We start from the raw sequence: 13,226 nt of genomic DNA on the forward strand, positions 1-13,226 counted from the left end.
TTCATTCGGTTTTTATTTATTATTTATTTAAACTCTTTATATGGATACACTAAGGAAAATTAAGGACGTTAAGAGAGACATTTTGACGGCCGATTGGCGCAGTTTGCAGCGACCCTGCTTTCTGAGCCCAAGGCCGTGGGTTCGATTCCCACTGCTGGATAATGTTTGTGTGATGAGCATGAATGTTTTTCAGTGTCTGGGTGTTTATATGTATTTTCTAAGTATTTATGTATATAATTCATAGAAATATTCATCAGCCATCTCAGTACCCATAACACAAGCTACGCTTACTTTGGGGCTAGATGGCGATGTGTGTATTGTCGTAGTATATTTATTTATTTATTTACATTTTATCAATTTTGATATGATGATTTGATGTAAGATGTGTGCACATATGTTACTACCTGCACTGCCTCAAACTCATTTTTTGTTTTTAAGGGAGGAGTACAAGGGCCTTATAACATTCTATTTGCCCGACCGCACGATGCCCTGGTCCAAGATGTTCGGCATCATGGAGCGAGCCAAGCGAAATTTGGCAGTAGAAGATTATAGTATACTCCAAACAACATTAGAGCAAATTTTCTTACAATTCACTAAATATAAACGCGCAGGATTATAATACATAAAGAAGATAGCTTTAACATAGCCCATTCGACAAGGTAGTTGCTTTATCATTACTCTTTGCCTTGAAACAGTAAGATTATATACGTACAGTGAGCTTTAACATATTAAATCAATGTATACATATATACAAATAAACAACGTATAGCGGTTGTAGAGTAATGCAATGTTCAATTCAATTCTTATTCTATATCTTTTTGTATGTATTGCATTCATAGTAATGTATGTACACGTGCATTTCTGAATTAGGACGAAAAATAATCCCAAGCAAATAAAGATGAAAAGTTATCACTATGTCAAGGTTTCATTATTATTATATCTGTCATGGTCGTTTCTTATCTTTATGTGAGATAGCAAATGTTTAACATATTCCTATAGAAATTAATTGCAGTTGCTTATAATATGTTTTATCATCACAAAACATAAAATTTTGTAACCGTTACTTCCCATAATAAATGTAATTTATTATTTATTTGTAAACTTATTATTGAAGCACGTATTCTTAACCCTCCCAGGGTTAAGAATATTTCTTATGGAAATATTGGATGCCATAGACCATACAAAAATGTGTAGGTAACATAGAATTAGAGAATTTTATACATGTTTTGTTCGTCTTAAATAAAATATTTATTGTATATTTTTATTTATTGAGTGACGTATTTTAATTAAACAATATTCTTTCATAAACACATTTTATTTAAAAAAAAACATGTAAACCTAAAAGTAGGTAGTTACATACGAACACTTTGCTTATAAATATCGCACATATATGACAAGTGAAAGCTTTATCGAGTTATGATTATAGTTAGGTATATTATACAAATAAATATTATTTAATATTAATATATTAATAATATTTCCAAAAATGTTAAATTTATTTATATAAATAAATTAATTTTCGTGTAAAAAATTTACTAATAAATTATACATAGGTTTTAAATAGCTTCAACTTTGCCGAAACTCATCTTAAGAAATACCTTAGAAAGTGTACAGTCAGCATAATATAAACTTGGTAAATGCGGATCGCACATTAAGGACGGGCCGTATTTTACACGCCTATTCATTGCGGGTAATGTCATCAATGTTAACAGGCGCGGCGACTAAAGTCCACGCGCAAGTGCTAGTCACCTTAGGCGATATGTCACAGTCCTGTCTGAGGTGACTAGCCCCTGCGATCGAACTTTAAGTAAAGTCATTGGCATTTTCAGTAATTAAGTGCGTCGCGATCGTCTCTCTGTACTGAGTGATTAGATTAACGAACTCGAATTACACTAACAAATTTACCTTTAGTGTTTTAGAGTAAGGTAAATCTGCCACATTTGTATGGAGTTGCCAAATTTTGAAGCCTTTACATTAAATTACAGAGTTTAAGTGATAATTAATGAATGAATAACTTACATTAAGGCTTCTTAAAGGCAACATGAAACAAAAATATCTAAAAAAAATATTTAATTTCGGGCATTTTTAACTAATCATATCAATCTTTAAAAAAAATAGTTACCCGTAGATTCAGTATTCACAGTAATCTAATGCTGGCTGTACTTTAAAAAAGTAGAATCACAAATTCTGATCTACGAATCACAAAATATATCACAAAGTATAGTCTCTGGTAAACATTAAATTATAACAATACAACAGTATCGGCATTGAACTTGTTATTTTTGTACACAACATTATTATGTTAAGGTGGATTCACGTCACGCCATTGCCCATACCGGAACGAGATCATGTGTGTAGTTTAATAAAAAAAAATCATGCTACACCGGGACATGTCAGGGGCCTGTTGGGTACAACGTTAAAATTGCCCTTCTGCGCCACGTTTCCGGATATGGTGTACTGTGAATCATCCCTAAACAGGTACGTGTAATGGCAACCATAATTATTATTAATATGATTATAGAAAAAAAAGAGGTATCACATTATAAACATTTCAATAAATAATACTTGAAAACTACTAAGGAATTTTTACACTATAAGCGCATTTCTAAGTACTGTAACAGAGTAGTGTAACATAAAAGTTAATTCAGTGTCATATGAAATACTGTAATTTTTTTTATAAGCTGTGCACAATTATAATAATAATTTTTTTGTACATTTATATACTTAAGTATTATTCCGTAATATAATAAATATCAGCTATTCCAATTAAGAAGGGATTTGGTGTTAATATTAAAAAAAAACCTTAAAAGTACTGTAAAAAGAATACGAGTATATAAAAAGAAGTTTAGTTAATTTAAATAAATTGTTGTCATTCAAGAAATAATCACATATCTTTTTTATTTCACGTAATACTGCAATATTGAAATCGACTACTTATTGTTATGCTGAAACTGATATCCCTAACAAATTGTGCCGGCTGATTAGAATAGGTACATCTGTCACCAGCCCATCTCTTCCCGCGGGTGTCGTATAAGGCGACTGAATATTTGCATATTCAAGTTTGCGTGCGTCTGTACTGAGTAATCAGTTTAACGAACTCGAATTACAGTGTAACTTATCCACTTAACGAATTGTGCCGTACGGTGACGGCTTATTAGAATACATCTGTCACCACTCCATCTTTTATATGTATCGTATGGTGAATAAGGAAATATTTGCATATTCAAGTTTGGAACACACGGTGTTTTGCTAAATCATCAACTCTTGTTGACGCGTAGATCTTAGTATTGAAATGAACCCATAATTATGTACAATATTACACTTAACACCTTTTCTTATTTATGAATTGAAACTGTACTTTTTTCTTAATAACGCCACGCAAAGCACCATTTTTAATATAACATATGATTACACTTTTTTTAATGGAAAAGATTCATAATATTGAACTATCTAGCAGAGATAAAAGAAATAAACTCAAATATTACCGGCAATTTTCACAAAAACTATCATTCCGAGGGGCGGTATTTAAATTAACAAAGAGTATATTAAACATATCACGAACTCACACATCGGGGGCGAAGTTGCAAGAAAAGGTTAGTCGGAATTATTCACAGATACATTAGGCAGTGATTCTCCGTACCTGTCGTTAGGAAATTATAGGTGTTAACCCTGCAACTGTCAATTTTGTTCTCAGTGATTTGCAGTGCGTGTTCTGTTTATTCACTTATATATGTAAGCAGTTTTTAAAGGCTGCAATTGCGGGATATTCTAGTAATGGAGGTAAACTAAGGCTAAGCTCTAAAAACCCCTCCCTGTTATGGGATGGAAGGCTTATGCCCTTGGTTGGGACGCTAATAGGCTAATGTTGATATTAAAATTGTAAGTAGAACAAACTCAATTTATCCTCTTGGATAGAGCTATTGCGAAGATATACCGATACAGAAATATATGATTATTTTCTAGATTAAAATCACGTGTACAAAATATAGTTCAGTTTGTGGGGTATTACACTACACTTTCAGTCTTAGAAAGTTAGCAGTCCGCTACAATGACAAGATCATAAACGCAATAAATTGAACACTATGAGTATTCTTAAGTTGTCATAAAGACATCGAAATATTTTTAATTCGATAAAGTAATTATTGTTTATCTTACATTTAGTATGGTAGGTACTTTGGTAATCAAGGTTCAGGCGCATTTATATTTTCATACGGATAAATCATGCTCACTTGTATACGGGTATATTTTTAAATTTTTAATACGTTTTTCGATCTTACTCTAAGTATCTGAAGGCTGTAGTAGACCATAATAACGTAGTTTCTAACTTAGTAGTATAGGTACGAGTGTGTAGAAAATTAAGTACAAACTCTCTTATTAATCAACGTGACAAAACACACAAAATATCAAAACGTGACAAAACACTGCGTAACTATTCCAACTCTATACCGCGGTTAGTAAGAGGAATATTAAAAGGGTAGTTTAATTTACGATGGTGTCAATTCTGTTGCACTTAATCTCTTAAAACTAAATTAAATGGTCTATATGAAGTGCTTTTCATTTCACATTGTTTTCTGTAAAAAGGATATCACTTTAGATAGATTTATGTCTAACAGAATTGAACCCTTAGCTCAGTTGTAAGATAAACAAAAATGAATACTATCAAGTCTATGATAATATGTTATATACAATTTGAATAAATACTTTTTTAAACTTATTCTAGCCAATGTCCAATTACTTTTTCGAATTAAAAGCTTGAAAAGGGCTATTTTCTCTACCCTTTACTAGTAAGTACATTTGTTTAAGTGACTGGCTTACGTCTCCGAGTTTGAACCCTTTCGAGCTTAGGATAAATACATAAATTACTCTAAGCAAAGAACAATTACAGAGATTGTATTTGTGACAGTGCACAATATAAATAACATAATAACAACACTTAGATATAAACATCTAAACATTTACTTCACATATAAATAGTTTTAAGACACCTCGTATTGAATTTATATTAAATTAAGTTAACATTTACTCTGAATTTACCGGACAACTTAAATACAAAAAGGTAAACTACGGACAAGCAAAAGAGATAAGTTATATAAACAAACTTTGACGTTGTTTTGGCTGTGGTTATGCAAATGCACATCGTTTTAGTGTGAGTAAGCTTTGGGTCTAATTTTGTCACTTTTGATGCTTATATCGACAAAGAACATGTCTTCAGTACTGAAACCTGCAAACGGAAGTATTTTCTAAATTTCTACGTAGGATTCTATCCTACGTAGAAATTTAGAAAAACTACGTTTAATCCGATAAATTCAAAGGTATGTTTGCAACATAATTGGCAAGATATAATAAACAATTGTTTTAATAGCTACCTAGTATTGGGCATAGAATTATATTCGAGCTATGTATTCAAAAGATTTGGGCAATATTGATAATGATAGTTGTTTTTAAGAGCTATCTTCGGAATATACTCCCCAATACCAAAAGCCATTGTCAAGGTGGAACTCTGTACTGCTTTAACGAGAAAATTCTCCATTTGTGACCATGCAAAATCAAATTGCGAAACGCATACAATTATTTATAGGCGCAGTGAACGAGGTGAGTTTATACTAGGCCAGCAGGAAACTGCCGACCGCATTTAATAAAAACCCTCCCTGCGTAACTAAGAATTAAGCGTACAGTTATAAATTATAAAGTGCGGCCTGCTTAACCGCGGACCAAATATAAACAAACAAATGACTGGGCCTCAACTTATGAGATTAGGTTAGGTGACATTATTTTAGTATTTTAGGGGTAAACATCATATTTTAATTTTTATTATTACAGAAAACTAAAATTAAAATTTATTGTTATTTTTACATAAGACTAAAATGTTGTTTTGCAGCTTCATTAATCGAACGACCTGTCATTTGTTTGTTTACATTTGGTCCGCGGATAAATTGGCCGAATTGTCTAACCTTAAGTTAAAAAATGCTTTTTAAGTATACGAGGGATATATTCTATTCGGGTTGACCTTGTATCCGGGTAAAGCGTAGGAACACTTGTTCGAGCGTGGTCTGCGAAACGGAGTAATCCTCGATGGTATATCTGTCGCGTGCCTGCTCCATGAGGTGGAACACTTGCCACCAATGCAGCCCGTGGTCGTCGAGGTAGTATGTACTAATTCCGAGGTAGGTTTCTCTGTAATACAGTTTAGAGTTATTTTTTTCCTCGCAAACATGCTTAATGTGTATTCGAGAAAACACACACTTCGTAGTCAGTTTAAATTATTGTCGTTTAACGTTTTCAAAATGAAATTATAAAAAATATTCATTACCTGAAATAATCGGGATTCTCTAATCGAATTCTCGAATTTTAGAAAGTTCGTTGTTTAGCTAACAAAACGGCGCAAGTGGAAATAACAAAGTTTTCAGGAAACATATTAAACACTCACTTATCATTATGAACAATCAAATAGATGATAAACCGTTGAATTTTGCGAACAACTTTTATTTTTAACTTGGACTGAATTATCGTGCGATTTTTTTACTTATCAAATGATTATCTCTTAAAAACTATGACTATGATTAAAAACTAATTTTTCGCGGTATTGTTAGCTTAGCGACAATATAAATATCCAAGTTGCCAAGTAATTTTCGATCCGTTTTAATTCATAATGATTGCTTAATATACAAAATGAACTAAAGGTCAAAACTTACATTAGCTTAGCATCTCTAAAGTTATCAAGGACGTATTGATTTATATTTGCTACACAAGTATCTCTCTCCGGTCCCCCCTTACATTTGACAATCAAAGTGTATCCTGTAAACAAAATAATATTGGTTTAATTCAAATAATGGTCTGTATTAATTACTTAACCGCGGTAAGTTAGGTCGTAACGAATTGTTACACCTAATCATGCTGCGCTGTTATCTTACTCATAGACGTAAACTTCCCTCCCATCTGTATTTTTTAATTTTTATTTTTCAATATCTCCAGATCTATACAACCAAATAATATGATATAAAGAGAAAAGTTTATCTACATAACATTGTTTTGATAGTTAAATTAAATAATAATAATAAAAAAGACTGTTATTGTAAGGATCAATATTCTACGGTTAATGGTGAACTACCCATATCCATGTACACGTACCTTGGGAGAACTTATTCTTTAGATGCTGCAGTGGACCCAGGCAGAACAATCTGCCATTGACCATGACCGTGAGACGGGAACACAAAGCCTCACACTCCTCCATGCTGTGTGAAGTTAAAACGATACTACGTCCGCTGCAAACGGCGTCGCTGATGCAAGACCAAACAAGACGCTTTGACGCAGGATCCATTCCTATAATGTCATTAACATGATTATATAATGGATAGAAGTAGGCTTTACTTTTAAGGAAAACCGTATTATATCACGATGTACTTCGAAATTTATTATTTCCATACATCTATATAAAATAACAGGTAACGAAAACGAATCAAATACGATTTATTTATACAAATTTCCGTTTTACGAACAAGAGACTGTTTCACTATCACACTCCAAGAACTTTTATAACTACATATTAGTTTCCTCATAATTTATGTGATTTATCGGGAAACAACGTTTATTCAAAATTTTGATCGGCGTGTTATAGTTGAGTTAGCTATAGCAGAGGGTTACATGATTGCTTTAGCTCTACTTAAAGCAATGGAATTTGTTCTTCATGTTATATGACATAAATATTTTGCATTAATAATGTGTCTATAAGTAATATTTTTATTTTATCTGTTTTTAGCTTGTATATAATAATTAATTCTGTTTACCACTAGTGTGTAACCGCGAATTTGAGTCTTAGTTGCCCTAACAAAGATTATTATAAGCAACCTGATCAATATTTTTGTGCCAGTACTACAGGACCATTCGTTGCCCACACGTCACACAGTTCAACACATTATGTTATATGACATAAAGCTCACAATTCTTTGCTCTAATTTGTGTCGAGTTGATGTTGAACCCATATGCGTGCGAAGGTCATAAAAAAGTTTTTATGGAGGAATACCTGTGGTTGGTTCATCGAGAAACACTAACGGTGAATCCCCAAGAAGTGCAAGAGCTGTACTGATTTTCCTTTTAGTGCCTCCACTGCATTCGTGCACCTTTATTTAAAACGATAATATAAATAATATTATTATACATGTATATTTAACACCGAACCATTGTTAGTAATGCAAATGTGTCTATAGGTAAAAATTAAAAAAATACGTAATCTCGTTAACTTCCGATTAACTTTTCTTTCCATTTTTTATTATTACTTAAAAACTAAAGTACTGAACTGATTTAGATGAAATTCCTATGGTACCGTTCTGAAAGTATCCTTTATTTAATAGGATATCCCTACGAACCGGGTTTCATCGCCCGCGCACCGTTTAAGATACTTCGTTATCCCAGCAGTAAGCCTCTAACATTCCTCACGAATTGTCTATAAAATGCAAACAAAGATTTTTCAAATCTGACTATTAGTTTCAAAGATAAGGTACAAACAAACATAAAAATAACTCATCATTTTAATATATATCATCACATAAAAACTTTATACCACACCTTTTTGTCAAAATGTCTCATGAAGCCCAACATTTCGGCTAACTGTACAGCTCTCATTGATCCCACTTTGACAGGTATACCGCGAAGGAGACAAAATATTTTTAGGGTTTCCCGTGCTGTCAAGTTGTCTAATAACGCGTCGAATTGCGGACAGTATCCTGTGCAGAGAATAGGAAAAAAGCTAAAATTAAGAAACTTTAAAATGTGTACAGTGAGGCAGGCTAAGAGTTTGAATGCATGTTTGAGACACAATGTTAAAATAAATGTTCAAAAGAACATTTAATTGAAAACTTCTTTGAAAAATCATGAAGCATAAACTAAAATGATAAAATCAACAGACATGTATAAACCAAAGCGAATTTGTTAAGTGTATGATACTTGTGAAGATTTAGATGTTACATCGTCTCTAGATTTTTACTAAGAATTTTTAATATCGTTTAAAAAACAAACATATTTCACGAAAGCATTTAAACAAGTTGTATACAATTGACCGTTAGCTATTTTTTGACCGATTATATATTCGATATTCTTTTTCGGGGTGACCGAGTTCGTTCGACGCAGTTATGTGAGTTTTTAATTTAAGGAATTTAAAATATCACCACCATCGTTTTAGCGGTGAAGGAAAACAATACGAACCCCCTGCCTGCATGCCTGAGGTCCGCATAATATTCTCAAAGGTTTTTGCAGTTCCCAATACGCACTTGGCCAGCGTGGTGGACTACGTTATAGTTGGCCGGTAGTGTGTTGATAAAGATGATGATAAAATTAAAAAAAAATCATAATATTATAATACTTACCGATATGCGCATGCACATCTTGTATACGCGTTTTAAGGGAGAGCCCGTGCACGTAAGCATCCCCGCAGCTGATACGCGTATCGCCGGTCAGCATACGGAATGTACTGGTCTTGCCCGCACCGTTTATGCCCAGCAGACCGAAACATTCACCCTTGTTCACCGCTAAACAGTCAACATGAAATGCATTCTTATTTGAGCAGTATTATAATATGAAACGTCGTTCTATATTTATTTAGAGTCTGAGAAAGCGGATTTCAAGCTCAGTCTTTAAGAAACGTCAGTCTCATGTAAGATGAAATTATTATTTGTTTTTAAATCTAAATGAAAATTATTCATTAGTTTTTGTGAAACACGAAAGGCTATCTAAATCTTTAGGTCAAGTGTCTTTAGTGTTTTTCACAAAAACTCTAAAGTAGCTTGACCAATTTGTTTGTTCGCCTTGCCTCTTGATCAAGAGACAAAACTAGGAAAACTGAAAGAATCAGGTAGAAAAAAAAAATTGTAATTTCATATGGAAATTGCCTTTTACCAGTTTGCCACTTAGGACTAGTTTTAATTAATTGCGTTCTTGAAATGATGGTAAGACGTTCATCGGGTCATTGTGGTGTACAGTAAAAGATCATATGAAACTGACTTTGTACTTAACCAGCGTGTATGACTACAGCCTAAGCCTTGAGAGGGACCCGTTCTACATAGTGGGCCGTTTATGGGTGGTTGATGATGATAATGATTGGCTACAACACCAGTTTTATCGACTTCAAAGTAAATTAATACAACTGCAACAATAATTGTGTCTGTCGCAATATTATGCACAAGTTTGGTGTTAGGCCTAACGATTTCCACAAAGTTTTCTTTTCAATATGAATGTCAACTAAATCAATATCTATAAAGTTCTTGTCTTTTTCTTAACAAGTACCTCCCCTCAAAGGGGCCTCCTAATATACTTTGCCAACTGGCTCTCTACCGCCCGAAAAGAAAAATCAATCTGATCCAAAATCTGCAAACGACAGATATAAGAGAGTAATGCTATACTTTTCCTACTCTTCCCCGTAAATAAGGAGAACACTAGTGGCAGTAATTTATTTATTAAACTGTTTAAAGAAACGGAAGCCATTAAAAAATGTTTGAAATATTTCACTCACCGAAACTTAGTCTGTTCACGGCTAGGAAGTCTTTGTAGAACTTCGTTAGGTCTCTGCATACAAGGCTGTGCTGCGCTAGTTCAGGTCGAGTAAGAGATTGCACAGTACTACGCTCGTTTGCCACATCTGTGTCTTCATCCAGCCTAGGCGGTGGCGGACGGTGTGGACTTTCAGAGTAGAAAATCTAATACAGAAATTAAATACTTAGATTTACGGAGCAGGAGGTACCGATGAAGTAGTGCAGTAGTTCATAGCTAGCTGTTGCCCGCGTGCTTCGTCGCGTTTATTACGATTTTTTACAAATCACATGGGTACCGTTTGTTTAGTTGGTATACATATGAGCCTATTCTACTCTTCTTCCTTTGAACTAAATCTAAGATGGCTTAGTTAGGACGTAAAGGTAGGACAAATAAACAAATACAATTACGCCTTTATAAAATTAGTAAGGATAATGAAAAACTTTTGTCCCACAACTTTTCCTTTGAATCAATACTTTTAGAGAGTGTGCAAATTTATTATAAAAAATACGCAGTGACAACTATGCCATATTGGTTTGAATTTCGTTGGAGAGATTTTTTCTAATTAATCTATATATTTTTAAAACACCTTCTGACTGACTGTCTTGAACATCGTATGTTCATCCATAACTTGTGTACTCAAGTGGGATAAGTCACCAGTAAGTGATTTGAATACAAAAAAACAATCATAGCTTTCAATTAAGAAAATATCAGCTCACAAGAATTAAAGCTCACCTTATTCAAGATCTCATATTCTTTTATCAACAGAATTGTGAAGCCAAGGAATCCAACCATAGTCATCATGAACAAATAGCGACCGATGCCAGGTTCACTCCATTTTAAATAAGGATCGTCTTCGACTAAACAAATAAGAAAAAAATTATGTATTATCTGCATATTGAAATAACAGCAAAAACCCTTCAATTAACTGTTCCTGACTTTGCATCAAATTCCAGAAACTATTAAGCCATAAACAAACTGGAAATTTCGATGGTAGGTTCCAATAAACAATAAGTTTAATTTGCAAAAACCTCCGACTGAAACAACAATCGATACCGTGTCATTTATGTCAACCACAACATTAAGAACATACAAAAATTCAGCCGTTATTGCGTGCAGTGTTCAAAAACAGTGAAAATGCGCACCTCTCACTTCATACCCGCGGATTGTTGCTAGCTAAAAACTTTACCCAATTTCCCCATTTTATGTAAATGTTTAGAGTATTAGAGATAAAATAATTACTGTCAACTGCTTAATGGAATAACTAACCGCCTGTTCAAGAAACACTACAATAGTGGAGTTTCGGTGCTTCAATATTAGTCGTGTACGGTATCTTAATTCTGTTTCTACAACCTAATTCTGTTCACGACGCACGTATCTCTCTGATACTGAGCATCCTAGATGATGACGCCAACACGCTGCTCCTATGGAAGTCTGCGAGCTTTAACGATTGTTATCACATGTAAGTGGTACAAACCGGGACCGACGGCTTGACGTGCTTTCCGGAGGCACAGGATCAATTTTTTTGTGGGAAAATCTATTAACCAATAATATTAAGTATTGGCCTAAAATAAAGAGATAGTCATCAAAGATCAAACCAGACAGGCGTATGTTTAAAATTAATAGAGAAAAGTAAAATGAAAGAAACGGCGTTACAAAACTCACTTACTACAACAAACCGACACGTTGAGTTTGTGACACACGGTGTGTCGCGTGCAGTTGTCGATGTTTTCGAACTGCTTGCATAGTGCGTCACATGCCAACAAAGAGAACGACGAATGGCTCATATCCCTAAAAAAAATAAAGCTCATTATAGATATCAATTCTTAAGATGACTAAAAAGAGACCGTGCGAAATAAACATAATGGCATGTAGAATTTAAGATAAAAATACCTGAAACTTCTACTGATGCAATATATGGGCAATGGCGAAAAGATCCAATCAAAAATGTGTGCATAATACGGATTGCCAACCACAGGTAATCTTAAAACTTCTGTTATTAGAAACGGCATACAACCTGAGGAAAAAAAAAAGTTTTACGGTAAGGACAAACACGTGATTTGAACTCGCATATAAGGTGACGTGCAAACTTGCGTCCTATCCGCGACCAATTACAAGAATCTTGCTAAAGTCGTTTTGTGAATGGCGCGTTGGTTTGGCCTACGCTTAAAAGTCAAGCAACGATCTACTATTTTAACCTTAGTTTAGTATACATTACAAAAAGCAAGCAGGAAATAGTCTTTAATAAAATAATGAAATACCTACCGGAGAAAATATTTATGAAACACATCTTCGAGAATCCTGTAGCAGCGGCTTCGAAATAAAACGCGGCCAGGTAGTGTAACGGGATCATTGCAAAAGCGAATATCACCAGCACAAGTAAAACTCTGCCTGCAAAAAATGTAACTTTATATATATTCAACTTTTTATAAATGAAAGCCCAGCATGTTGGTTATGCTTAAAATAATTCTATTATTATATGCTAGTTAGACAAACCTTTTAACTAAATTAAATTCTACACACGACCCACTTCGACAGATCTAAAACTGCTGCCTCTTTCATAATGTTCCGCATAGAAAAGGGGAGGATTATTTTAGACCTGTCACTTAAGGTTAGTCTAGAGATTTATGTTAAAGCCTGACCAGAAAAACGTCGCCATATTGTGGATAACACTATTTTTTTCCGTTCACTTATTTTGTCAAATGTGT

At 33.7% G+C, this 13,226-nt stretch overlaps 2 protein-coding genes across 8 annotated transcripts in view; one reads left to right on the forward strand and one right to left on the reverse strand.

Annotated features, from left to right (window-relative positions):
- Positions 1–1,256, forward strand: part of LOC120629203 (ATP-binding cassette sub-family A member 2-like) — a 33,816-nt gene extending 32,560 nt beyond the window's left edge. For all 5 annotated transcript variants that reach the window (XM_039898058.1, XM_039898055.1, XM_039898057.1 and 2 more), the window contains exon 31: positions 439–1,256. In XM_039898058.1, coding sequence (XP_039753992.1) covers positions 439–619 — 181 coding nt within the window. In that variant the 3' untranslated portion in view covers positions 620–1,256. The remainder of the gene's footprint in view (positions 1–438) is intronic.
- A 1,447-nt stretch (positions 1,257–2,703) lies between these two features.
- LOC120629204 (ATP-binding cassette sub-family A member 3-like) overlaps positions 2,704–13,226 on the reverse strand; it is a 34,910-nt gene continuing 24,387 nt past the window's right edge. For all 3 annotated transcript variants that reach the window (XM_039898061.1, XM_039898060.1, XM_039898059.1), the window contains exons 21-31: positions 12,784–12,909; positions 12,412–12,535; positions 12,188–12,309; positions 11,254–11,378; positions 10,502–10,685; positions 9,360–9,521; positions 8,563–8,720; positions 8,021–8,117; positions 7,129–7,320; positions 6,693–6,795; positions 2,704–6,174 (exon numbers count right to left, since the gene is read on the reverse strand). In XM_039898061.1, coding sequence (XP_039753995.1) covers positions 5,994–6,174; positions 6,693–6,795; positions 7,129–7,320; positions 8,021–8,117; positions 8,563–8,720; positions 9,360–9,521; positions 10,502–10,685; positions 11,254–11,378; positions 12,188–12,309; positions 12,412–12,535; positions 12,784–12,909 — 1,574 coding nt within the window. In that variant the 3' untranslated portion in view covers positions 2,704–5,993. The remainder of the gene's footprint in view (positions 6,175–6,692; positions 6,796–7,128; positions 7,321–8,020; positions 8,118–8,562; positions 8,721–9,359; positions 9,522–10,501; positions 10,686–11,253; positions 11,379–12,187; positions 12,310–12,411; positions 12,536–12,783; positions 12,910–13,226) is intronic.

Source organism: Pararge aegeria, chromosome 14 (assembly GCF_905163445.1).
Source record: "Pararge aegeria chromosome 14, ilParAegt1.1, whole genome shotgun sequence".
Lineage (NCBI taxonomy): Eukaryota > Metazoa > Arthropoda > Insecta > Lepidoptera > Nymphalidae > Pararge > Pararge aegeria.